Source organism: Chenopodium album, chromosome 12 (genome assembly GCF_948465745.1).
Source record: "Chenopodium album chromosome 12, dcCheAlbu1.1, whole genome shotgun sequence".
NCBI lineage: Eukaryota > Viridiplantae > Streptophyta > Magnoliopsida > Caryophyllales > Amaranthaceae > Chenopodium > Chenopodium album.
In genome coordinates this window covers 2,773,473-2,786,367 of record NC_137845.1, presented here as the reverse complement: position 1 = coordinate 2,786,367, position 12,895 = coordinate 2,773,473, and the positions used below count along the sequence as shown (strand labels likewise).

Here is a 12,895-nt window from a genome sequence, read left to right as displayed (position 1 = left end):
TTTTAAGCTTGAGAAGACCTTTAGAGTTAGATGCAATTTTTGAGAAGATTATTAAGGAATATCTTATCTGAGCGAAATAATATCGTTGATGTTCTAATCTGCCTTATGAATGATACTTCCTTTCCGTTTAAGTTCACTATGAACCACGCCAAAGATTTGAATTTTTTTATGATCCTTACATTTCAAGTGTCCTTATAAATGTTCTCAGTTGGACCTTAGTTAAGTTAATCCAAGTGACTCTCTTTTTAACCCTAGAAACTCTCTTTATTTGAAGTATTTAATTGATTTGGTCAGAATTTGGAATTGAGTGCTCAAACGGTGAAAAAATAAATTAGAGTACGTGAAAGTGAAGGTCCATTTGTGTGGTTAACTTAATAGTTGAACATAAAAGTTTCGGTGATTAAATTTTTAACGCTCTGAATTTGTTACTCTTTCTTTGAATTGGCTTGTACTTACTTGGATTAAAATCCACTACTAGAGTTTTAGACCCGTCTTTGAATCCCACTTTGCGATTCGGGTTTGATGAATCTCACCTTCAAATGGAGTTAAACTTAACCACCGTAATTGTTTTTGTTCATTTTGAATAATTACGTACTAAATTAATAATAGCTATAAGGATTACAATAGCTATTATTTTTTATCATATAATATAGTGCGAGTCGGAGAAAGGGAAGGCTATACGCTACAAGTCCCTCGAGTAGGGTGAGTCGTCCTTGTGCTAGGGTTTGCTGTGCGAAATTTTTTTTCTGGCGATTTCTCGACTATTCCAACTGCTCTCGACAATTTCAATCGCAATTTGAACGTCTTTTCTTGTGGCTAATTCTCAATGGCGGATGAATTGATCAAAGACTGGGAGAAATTCCAGTTAACAGAGGACGAAAACGCTGTAATTGGGAATTTTAATGGTGATGCTGATGGGGCTTTGACGGGACATCTTACCATGGCTCTTGTTGGAAAATTGCTTACTGTGAAAACTTTCAACATTGAGGCGATGTCAAAAACCTTAACATCAGTGTGGAGATTGGAGAATAATATTGTGATAAAAACAATTGACACAAACCTGTTTATCTTTCAATTTGTTAACGAGGAAGATAGGAAACGAGTTCTTGATGGTATGCCCTGGTCTTTTGATGGGAAAATCCTTCTGCTAAAGGAGATCAATGGTGAGGAACAACCTTCAGAGGTAACATTCGATAGCACTCCTATGTGGATACGTCTCTTTGATATGCCTTTCAATAGAAGAGACCCCTCTGTTATGAAGGAAATCGGGGATGTGTTAGGGGGTTTCCTTGAGATAGATAATGCTACTTCGCTTGGATGGGGTGAGTTTATGCGAATCAAAGCCATGGTTAATGTAATCAAGCCTCTTAGAAGGGGCTTGCTCATTGCGGTCGGGGCTTCGAAGACGAAGTGGATTGACATCAAATATGAAAGACTTGCCGATTTTTGTTTTTACTGTGGTGTGCTGGACCATACAGATAGAGAATGTGAGAAAAAAGAAGAAGCGGGGGAGAGAGGTAGCGACGTTGTGTATCAATATGGGCCATGGCTGAGATCGTCACCACTAAAATCATCTAAATCTGTAACTGAGAAACTGGAGAAGGAGAAGAAAATCATGGAGAAGGTGTTTTCAGGAAGTGGTAACCGATGCTTAAACTATAATGATCCGAATGTGGTGAAACTTGGTCCTGTGGGGGTTGCTCGTAAACTCAAATTTGCTTCCCCATGTGCTGATATGGGGGTGTCTTCGCCCAAAAAGAGAGAAGTTCAGTTGACTGTGATGATGAATGAACAATCAAAGAAGCTTGTTTTTAGGCCTAAGCAGATCTAGAGTATGATAGAAGGGAGTTTGGGGAAAGGAAGTGAAGGGCAAAATAATAATGAAAGTGAACAGGATACTGTTGTTCATAATGCTAGTAGTGATGTGGGGGAGGTGTTAAAATTTGGAGGCATGAGAGAGGGGGATTATAATATGGTGGGTGGGGGAAAGGAAAAGGAGGATATTGGGGAAAACCAATCTACTTGTTTCTCTGGAGGAATGGATAGTAATGGGGGTCAGGGAGGTGTGAAAAATGTTGGAAGTGGGGGGACAGTGGGGAAAGTTGGTGGGAAGAGTTGGAAAAGAATAATGAGAGGGGATGATGTGCTAATGAGGGAGAGTATTTTAGGGGATTCTTGTGAAGAAAATGCTACAGGGGGTTCTCTAAAAAGGTGTATGAGGGGAGACATAGAAGATGAGGCTAATGGGGATGGTACAAATGGTACGAAGAAACATAAGAGTGGAGCAGCAAAGTCAGTTGTGACACACAACTCTAGAGTAGAGGGACTTGGGAATAACCAAGCCCTCGAACGACAATGAAACTCTTAAGTTGGAACGTCTTTGGGCTTGGCAACCCACGGACGGTACGCTCTCTTTGTGACTTATGTTGGAAGGAGAGGCCAAATATTGTCTTCACTATGGAGACAAAAGTGTGTAGTAGTGTGTTGGAGAGAATAAAAAGGCGTTGTGGCTTTGAACATGGTATTTGTTTGAGTAGTGATGGTAGTTCCGGGGGAATGGGCTTTTGGTGGCGTGACATGGAGGTAGAGCTGCTATCTTACTCAAAAAATCATATTGCAGCAAATATTTTGGATGGTGTTGGGTATACAATATGGAGAGCTTTTGGCATCTATGAATGGCCGGAAGCTGAAAATAAACATAAGACTTGGACCATGTTAGAAAATTTACATAGGTCGGGTACGGCCCCTTGTTTGATGTTTGGAGATTTCAACGAGATTGTTAGCATGAGTGAGAAGGATGGGGGTGCTATTCGTAGATAGAGGTGTATGGATGGTTTTCGTGAGGCCATTGACCGATGCGGGTTGCGTGATTTGGGTTTCTCTGGGAACATTTTTACTTGGCAGCGTGGTCTTACCCCGGAAACCATGGTTCGAGAGCGGCTTGATAGATTTCTTGCTGAAGATGGGTGGTGTAATTTGCTGCCAAAGTATACTGTTCAACATTTACCTATTCAAAGCTCTGATCATGCACCATTGTTACTTGTAGCAGGGAATTACTTCGAAAGGGGTAAGAAGGAAAAATTATTTCGATTTGAAGCTATGTGGTTATCAAGGGAGGAATGTGGGGAAGTCGTTGCAAATGCATGGAGGGGAAATGTGGGGGCTGACCCTCACGTCCGTGTTATGAGCTGTGCAAAGGACTTAACAACATGGGCTGCTTCGACTTTTGGTTCCTTGAAGAAAAAAATCAGAAAGGTTGAGATGGCTTTAGGTGAAGCTCAATCAGGGAGAGTTGATACTCAGATGCTACAGAATTGTACGAGGTTGTCCTCGGAGCTTGATGAATTAAGACGTCTTGAAGAATCGTATTGGTTTGCAAGATCGAGGGCAAATGAGTTACGTGATGGTGATAAAAATACGTCTTACTTTCACCGAAAAGCAAGTCAGCGGAAGAAAAGAAACTACATAAATGGTCTCTTTGACAAGCACGATGTTTGGCAGGAAGAACATGAGCAGTTGCAGTCGGTGGTGTCGGAGTATTTTGCTGAATTATTTGAGACGGAGCACCCTTCAAATTTTAACGAGGCTCTCGCAGGTTTGAACACTATGGTGTCGGAGGAGAATAATGCCAGGCTTGAAGCTGAACCGAGTGGAGAGGAAATAAAAGCAGCGCTCTTTCAAATGCACCCAAACAAAGCACCCGGTCCGGATGGTATGCATGCTTTATTTTTTCAGAAATTTTGGCATATTGTTGGGTCCGATATTATTGCTTTTGTGAAGAAATGGTGGAATGGTGGGGTGGATTTGTCAGAAATTAACAAAACATGCATTGTTTTAATTCCGAAATGTAATGAGCCTAAATGGATGAAAGAGTTTAGACCGATAAGTTGCTGTAATGTGTTATATAAAATAATATCAAAAACATTGGCGAACAAATTGAAACCTTTGTTGAATGATATTGTATCGGTCAATCAAAGTTCTTTTGTCCCGGGGCGTCTGATAACTGATAATGCATTGGTTGCTTTTGAGATTTTCCATGCTATGAAAAAAAAGGGGGAAGGGAAAGATGGGTCTATTGCTCTTAAGCTCGATATGATGAAAGCATATGATAGAGTTGAATGGGTCTTTTTGGAGAAGGTAATGGCAAAGCTTGGTTTTTCTGTGGTGTGGATAAAAAGAATTATGGACTGCTTGGCTAGCGTCTCCTTTTCTTTTAAGGTGAATGGTGTGATTTCGGGTGAAGTTCATCCCTCCAGGGGTCTTCGGCAGGGAGATCCTATCTCACCTTATCTTTTCCTTCTGTGTGCGGATGCTTTCTCCTCACTATTGACTCGTGCTGCGAGGGAAAATAGAATAAATGGGGCTCGTATCTGTATTGGGGCACCTAGAGTCTCACATTTGTTTTTTGCTGATGATAGCTTACTCTTTGCAAAAGCTACTCTGCAGGAATGCTCGGTTGTTGCTGATATCATCAGTACTTATGAAAGAGCATCTGGTCAAAAAGTTAATTTAGATAAGACAGAGGTAACTTTTAGCAAATGTGTGCCGCTAGACCGAAGGTTGGAGATTGTTGAGACTTTGGGGGTACGAGAGGTTGACAAACATGAGAAATATTTGGGGCTTCCGACTGTCATTGGTAAATCAAAAAAAGCCGTCTTTTTGTGCCTTAAGGAACGAATCTGGAAAAAATTAAATGGGTGGAAGGAGAAACTTATGTCAAGGTCGGGTAAAGAGGTACTCATCAAAGCAGTGGCTCAAGCGATTCCGACATATATGATGAGCATTTTCAAGATTCCTGATGGATTAATCGATGAAATTCATACCCTTCTTAGTAGATTTTGGTGGGGGTCGAGGGAAGATGCTAAGAAACTTCATTGGCAGAGTTGGGAAAAATTATGTCTTCCAAAGGCGATGGGGGGTCTGGGTTTCCGTGATCTGAAAAGCTTCAATCAAGCTCTGTTGGCCAAACAGGCATGGCGGCTTTTAAAGGGTGGTAATACTCTTGTGCACCAAACTTTGAAAGCGAGATATTATAAAAGGTCAACTGTCATTGAGGAAAATAGGGGTCATAACCCAAGCTACTCATGGAGAAGCATTTGGGGTGCAAAGTCAGTGTTAAGGGATGGTTTGGGTTGGCGAGTTGGCACGGGGCATGACATTAAAGTATGGACTGATCCTTGGATTTTTGATGATCGAAGTGTTGTGTATCCTACCCCAAATAATACATGTGACCTGGGGTTGAAGGTTAGAGAGCTGTTGGTAGAAGGGGGTGGGGCATGGGATAGGGAACTAATTAATAATTTGTTCCCTAATGATATTAGTGCTGCTATTCTTGCAACCCCTTTATCTAGCAGAAGCACGAGGGATTCATTGTACTGGGTTCATACGAAAGATGGAGTGTTTAATGTCAAATCGTGCTACTGGCTTGCACGTACTGGTGGAATGCTGCAAGGTGAAACTGATGCAGGAAATTCTAAGCTGTGGCGTGGCATATGGCACTTGAGAGCACCACCAAAGCTACAACATTTTATATGGAGTGCGTGCAGGGGAAATTTGGCTGTGAAAGACCGACTGGTGCACAAACATATCATTGAAGATGGATCTTGTCAGGTATGTAACGCTGGAAATGAGACAATAATTCATGCTCTCTTTGATTGTGAGGCTGCCTCTGAAATTTGGAGACATAGCACTTTGGTGAACCTACTTACGGGAGCACCTAATGATTCTTTCAAGGAGAGATGGAATTGGTTAGCAAGCCGTGTAAAAGCAAAAGAGCTGAGATCTATGGGGGCTTTAATATGGGCTGTCTGGTTCTGCAGAAATAGGGTGATTTTTGGCAACGAGAGGGCGAATGTGGTACTAGTTGTTGCTGGTTTTGCGAGGTTGGTTGAGGAGTACTGTGAGTATACAAAGAAGGTTGGGAGGTTACCTGCTACTGGTGGCATTGACAGGGCAACTAGCAGGGCTGCTGCTTGGTTCTGCCCGCCTAATGGTGCTGTAAAAATAAATGTAGATGCCTATGTTTGTGCAGGAAACTTAGTGGGGCTGGGGGCAGTGGTTAGAGATGGGGCAGGGAAGCTCTTAGTTGCTGCAGCAAAACGCATTCCCTATACAAGTCCTGCAATTGCTGAAGGGCTAGCTGCTAGGTATGGCTTACTCATTGCAAGGAGATTTGGTTTCAGCATTATTCATGTGGAGAGTGATGCTACTAGTGTTATAAAAGGTGCTCATGGCAAAAACAAGGGTCTTACCCCAATCCACCTAGTGTACGAGGATATAAGGCATGATAGAGCTTACTTTGATGTTTGTGTTTTTTCTCATGTTAGACGAGCTTGTAACACGGTTGCCCATCACATTGCTAGATGGGATACCGGATCATGTGATGAATTTATTTGTACTGGACCTTTCCCGCAGAGTATCATCACTCTTGCGGAATTGGATTTAATTTAATAAAATCTCGTTTCTACCGTTCCCTCAAAAAAAAAAAAAAATATAGTGCGAGTCGTGTGGTTGGATTGCCGAAGCAATCAATATTGTCGCTGTGCACCCAAATGAGGTGTTGCATGAAAAAAAAGATTTAACGGAATTCCAGTGATATCATTTACAAGACTCTTTCTCCTAACTTGCAAAACAAAGTTCAACAACATGAAAATTTTAAGGATCAACAGGTCTTTTTGGATAATCGGTTTAACCAACGGTCAGTGATGAATCTAGCATTTTATTCAACTGGGTTCAAATTAAATAAAAAATAAACAAATTATATTATAGGTATTTATAAATTAACAAATTACATGATATAGTATATTGGACTTAATATGTTTTTAGTTTTTTTTTTTTTTTTTTTTTTTTTTTAGGTTTTTTCAACTTTTTTAATTTCTCTTAAAAAAAAATAAATAAATAAAAATAAAATAAAATAAAAAATCCAAAAAAAAATATGGGTGGATCGTGGGTGTTATTTTTTGGTGAGTAGATTTAGGCTAATAGGAGCCTAAACGATAAGACATCCCACAAAATCTAATTAAATCTAATTTTAAATTTAGATTAATTTGATTATGTTTGAAGAATCGATTTAACACAAAATGCTTTTTGTTGAGATTGTGTGTCAATATATTGATAAATGATGTCTCAATTGTTGGTTAAAAGGTTTGAAAGTCTCTGAAGAGAAGTATTAGGTTAGTACTCTTATTTTCCTATAAAAAACAAAAACAATCCAAAAATATGATATGAGTTGTATAGGTTATTTTTATGGAATAATCTAAAGGTTGGTTATTTTGGAGAATGGGGTAAAGGTTGGATTATTTAAAATAATTTTTTCTTTTTAAAAAAAAATCGCATATTTTGAATGTCCTTCGTTTTTTATTTTTTTTAAACCATGTTCTGTTTTGTAAGTAGTATATAAAGTAGAATATACTAACTCCAAAAAATTCCAATTTTTTATTTTTTTTTATTTTTAAGAAAAACACGGAAAATTAATTAATTAATTAAATCAAAATTTCCAAATTCTTAATCTTCAAATAATGGTAACTGCTATTGTAAAAAAAGAAAAAAAATCATGGTAACTTAACTATCCTTTAAGACTCATATATTTTGATACTGTATTATTTAAATATTCAATTGCTTGCCCTAAATATTTTAGTATCAATCTATAACTTTTTTTAAAAAAATTATATGTTGGTTTAATGATATTATGCATGTACATCAGATTTATTTTATTTTATTTTATTTTATTTTTTTGACAAGAAGAGCTGTATGCCTGTATGAACAGATGAACACAAAATGCAAATATAAGATTGATTCGTATTCATGGCAGACGTGGAAAAATAATGAATGGGCATTTGGTCTAGTGGTATGATTCTCGCTTAGGGTGCGAGAGGTCCCGAGTTCAATTCTCGGAATGCCCCGTATATTCTAATTTTTATGTTTTCCTTTCAATTCGCAGTACTGGTAATTCTCACTTGGTTCTGAGTACGAGATTGGACATTCAATTTTTAGAAATTTCCCTAAATCTTTATTTTCAGTCTTAGCCAGTTTCGACATTAATTAGAATCTGAAACCAGTAACAGAAGAACTAAATCAAATTTGTGCGAAATTAGTATACAATACTTCATTGATCGAATTATCTGTATTTGCTACTAGCAAAAAATTACAACATTCAAGTACTGCTCTACTTCGCCCGTTCTAAAAGCTAATAACAAGACCAACACCTAAGGTCTAGCAATTTAATAGTATTACAATACAAAGCTAACATATGAAAGCTCACAAAAAGAAATATTCAGCAAAGTTTATGCTATGAATCTATGATATCTACATCCCACAGTTAAGCAGTGTCCATATGATTGACATGGCTGCAGCAAGTTCACACTGCTTTGGTTGTCATCACGTCGAGATTTTCTGATACCAGCAAAATTACAAGTTTACGCGAATTAGCTCCACCCAACTCATTCCTACTAAACTAAGCCTCCTGAACACCGACACCTTGCAGCCACACACAAGTATCATCCATGAGGTGTTCTGAATTAAGCTCTGAAACAACCTAGGCCGGAACCCATGCAGTGATGGCATAGGTTATCCGCCCCTTCCATCCGTGCAATGTCCACTGCCCATCAACATCAATGACAAAGTCTCGGTGGTAATGTCCCTTAACCTTGCACCTTAGCATGTTGAAGAGCTCCTGATCTAACGGCATCTGCCTAAACCCTGCCCTGATATTCCTGGCCTGCCACTGCTTGTATGTCTCTGGCCTTTCAACTCTCTCTGTGCCCTCGCAAGCCACAACATTCATGATCTCTCGGCCATAAAATTCCTTCTCAAACATCGATCTCTCTGGATCCTCCCGGGAGGCATTGGTATCAAACATATCAAATAGGGTGGAGAAATGAAACAGAGCCTCTCTGAAACGTGTGACAAAAAAGGGAGCATTGTAGGACCCGTTCACAACACCTTGCACAAAGACATTAGGCTTTATATTCCTCACCAAGTTCAGAACTGCACTCCTCGGACTATCAACCACTATTGTCTCATCAAGGAGGTTCTTGAACCGGTATAGGCAGTTAACTGCGACAACCTCATCACTTTCTATCTTCAAGTCCTCAACTCTAATTGTTTCCCATTTTTGTGCAATTGCATGATACTCAAACGTCACATTAAACCGTTCACAATACTTAGCCAAGCGACGTCCTGTTGCTTCAACTCTTTCAGCTGGACGAAATCCAGGCTGGGGAAGATCAATCCCAGTAATACACAGTTTGGGAGGGCCACCATCTCGATTTGACAGGCCTTGAATAAGAGCAGGCCATTGGAAACCATAAAGGATGCCAAAATCTATGATGTGAAGCTTTGAAGCTTTTTCAGCTGCTTTAATAATTGTATGGTTAGCAAACCCAATAGATATCTTCTTCAACGGACATGTGCGAATGAAGAACTGATATGCTTTCAACATGTCAGCAGCAGATGTCTTCGTGGAACTGAGGGCGCTATAGATCTGTGACCCGGTTCCAGCCAAGCGAGCCTCAAGAGCATTAGCAAAATAATGGGCCAACCTTTGCGAACCATCCCCTCCAGCAGAAGAGTGCTGCCTAATCTGCTTCAGCAATTCATCAGCCGTTCTACGGTCATCTGACGCAGTAGATTGCGCACAGAGTGTTAACAAAGTCCTTAGATCCACTGTACTCTTTGTATTACCCTGTTTCCTAGGACGACCCTTCCCTACCTCTGGTCCCTGTGGTTGGCTAGCCGGTGATGGTAAGCTCTTCTCAGAGTCTTTATTGATGCCACAATTATGCCCCGGGTTATGGCATAGTAAAACCTTATCAAACATTTCAGACAACTCCGCCTCATCTATAGAAACAGCTGACTGCTTGCTACTTCTCCTGCCTTCATCTGGATCCTCATCCTCACGATAGTGAACCTTACTTGTTCTTGATCCATCTGGCGAATTTTCATCCTTTTCCTTCTTAACAACTACAGCTGAAGCATCATGCTTTGATTCATTAGGAAAGTTAATGTTGTCAAGATCAATGACAATATTATTATTTTTCGGAAGGAACTTACTAGCCTCCTCCATCCCCTTCTGAAACTGAATTATGGATTCTTTCTCACTAAAGAAATTCATATCTATTGGCAAACCAAAAGCGGACAATGTTGAACCATTAGAAGTGCTTCCACCAAAGGAACTCGATGAGCCAAATGACCACTGAGGAAGAGTTGATGGCTGGGAATATGATCTAATCGGATGAGATTGAGTTACCAAAGGCTTACTATGATCACTCAAATCAGTAACCATAGTCGTTTCAACAAAATTGGTTGAATTTGAACTAGAAGTACAAGTGCTGCCACTAGTATCAGTAGATGAGCTCCAAGGCCGGTCATCCGGGCTATCCACACCATGATCAATGAGAGGGTGTTGATTAGGGGAAGAGGGGTATTTCTGACCCAATGCATCATAAAATGGTTTTTCAGTAGCTTGAAGGGCTAAAGGATCATGGAACATACAGGGTTTCTGCTCCATGTCCTCTTCCATAAGCATTTGGCTAATGTACTTAAGAACATCATCCGAATCACTATCATCCGATAATTCAACCCCCCCTTGGCTCGCCCCCGAAAACGAGCTGAAGTTGAGTGCATCTGGGTTAGCTAAAGGGTTTAGGAGGTTCAAGGAAGAGAGGTCTTGAGAAGTGTCTTTGTAATTGAACAAATTGGCATAGTTTAGAGATTCATCATAACCAGGGGACATCATTCCATTAACAGGTTGGTTCCCAATTTCATTAACAAAACTATCAGAAAATTCCCCATAATGAGAACCCATGAATATTGTCTTGCTTGAAAAATTAAAATCAAAATCAAAATAATCCTAAATCAATCAATAATCAAAAGAAACAGGACAAATTCCAAAACCCTAACCCATAAAAGAACATCCAAGGCAAAAAAAAAACAAACCCAATTCAAGATACTAACTTTCTCAAACAATCAGCATATATAACTAATACCCAGTTCAGATTAAAGTATAAAATGGTGGAAAATGAATAAAATAAACTCAAATTGTTTATGGGAAACAACAATAACTATATAAAAGCAAAGAGGAAAAAGACAAAGATTACCTCAACAGAGAGAAAGGAGGAAGATGATAGAAAGATAAATTATGAAAATCAAGTTAAGATTAAAAAAAAAAAAAAGGAAGATTTAATTAAGGTGTGAGTCGCCCCTAGCCCGCCTTTGTGATTAGGAAGGTTCAAAGAAGAAAGGAAGACAGGGAAAGATATGATAGGAAAAGGGGTGGGTCTTCTGAGTCTTCCTGTTGATTTCACAAGCATAATCTTCCACTTTGGTTCCACTCCACCTTATCTATCTTTTTGACCCCTACTCCTTTTGTTTCTAGTTATTGACAAACTTGTCCATCTCCCTTTGATTTGATTTTAATTTTGTGGGGTTGGCAATGGCATGATTAGTAACCATTGTTGATAATTAAAAATAAGCATCTTTGACTAAAACTAGTTAATCTCTGTAATTAAGGTAGTAATCTTACACAAGAAACTTAGAATTAGCTCCCTTTAGTTAATTATTATTACGGATTGAGTATATTATTGTCATAGTCAAGGGGATTAGGCCTCTGCTTTAATTAATTTCCCCTGTGATTTGATGAGATTAGAAATTAACTACTGCATAATTTGCTTGGATGCATGCACTTGCTTGGTCAAAGTATTAGGAGAAATCATTTTCATAAGGCACGATAATCCTATGCTTTTTTGTCATCAAGTTTCGTCTTATTGTGTGTGACATTGAATTTGAACCTTAAAAATGCATTATTTAAGATTTAATCTTAGGTCACTTATGCTACATAATCAAAGACATGAAATTTACAGGAAGCACCGTTGTCTGATATACTTGATCCCCAGGCGATACACCATGGACCATTCTAAATACAGTCGTCACCACTAAGCTCAGTCCTTGGCACTCATATATAAGGAGAATGCGACAGAAAACGTGGTACTCTCATTGCAACTTTTAAAATGAAAAGTAAGAACTTATCTACTCGTAGTAATTTGATACAATCTCATCCTTTTACAGAGTATGTTTTAAATGAAAAAAGAATTAAAGCCTTATAAAGTTATAAATATCCTTTTAAAAACATGTCTAGCTAAAGATGTGGTTCATTACCAAAGACATTAAGATGATAACTTCATTCTCAAAATCTCAAATTACAATTGAACTTCGATCTCATTATCATCATTTATTACCACCTACAAAAGGGGTTATTACGACAACATTAGATCTTTATAGCAAGCCATGAGCAAATTATTGATTAGTTTTCAGTTTTAGTAAATACCAAAAGTCCAAAAGAATTGACAAGACTTGGTCAACAGGGCCTATGCTTAGGTCAAACCTGAACTAAGCCCAAACCTCGCTTCTTTGACAACCACCCAAGCCTCATCCCCCCTTTAAGGAATCAAGGAATCGATGTCATTCTTTGCGATATTCTGGTACCATCATTACTGCACATAATCTTAAATTTTGATTTGATTGATTATATCATTAAACTATGAAGAATAGAACATGTCCTGCTATTTTGCGGAAAATAATATGTTTGAATCAAGAAATGTCTAATTTAATTTGTTAGTTTACTATATATTGTCTACAAATTTATGATTAAAATCTACTTATGTTTCCATCTAATTGATATACTTTGAATGTAAACCAATGAATATTTGATATTTGAGGAATAACAAATTGTACTTGGAGTATATTAATCAATAATCACAATCATGCAATTATGAATCCATGATTTATCGCTACAATGTGCTCTAGTATTTTGACTATACTGTACCAGATTTTCTTTGACATAATAATTAACGTCCACTGTTTATAAAGAAAAGGTACAGAGCACATGGTGAAAATCAAT

The 12,895-nt window shown here is 38.5% G+C and overlaps 2 protein-coding genes and 1 non-coding gene across 3 annotated transcripts; 2 read left to right on the top strand and 1 right to left on the bottom strand.

The window, feature by feature from the left end:
• The first annotated feature begins 2,826 nt into the window (after nt 1–2,826).
• On the top strand, nt 2,827–6,450 carry LOC145572787 (uncharacterized). The gene has a single exon (XM_081631753.1). The coding sequence runs from the start codon at nt 2,827–2,829 to the stop codon at nt 6,448–6,450; it is 3,624 nt and encodes a 1,207-aa protein (XP_081487879.1).
• Nucleotides 6,451–7,829: 1,379 nt separating this feature from the next.
• Nucleotides 7,830–7,901, top strand: TRNAP-AGG (transfer RNA proline (anticodon AGG)). Its single transcript has one exon. It is a non-coding gene; the product is annotated as a tRNA-Pro (tRNA).
• Nucleotides 7,902–8,078: 177 nt separating this feature from the next.
• LOC145570026 (scarecrow-like protein 33) lies at nt 8,079–11,293 on the bottom strand. Its single transcript, XM_081629009.1, has one exon. It carries the CDS (start codon nt 10,802–10,804, stop codon nt 8,534–8,536), a length of 2,271 nt encoding a protein of 756 aa, XP_081485135.1. The 5' UTR covers nt 10,805–11,293; the 3' UTR covers nt 8,079–8,533.
• Between the last annotated feature and the right edge of the window lie 1,602 nt (nt 11,294–12,895).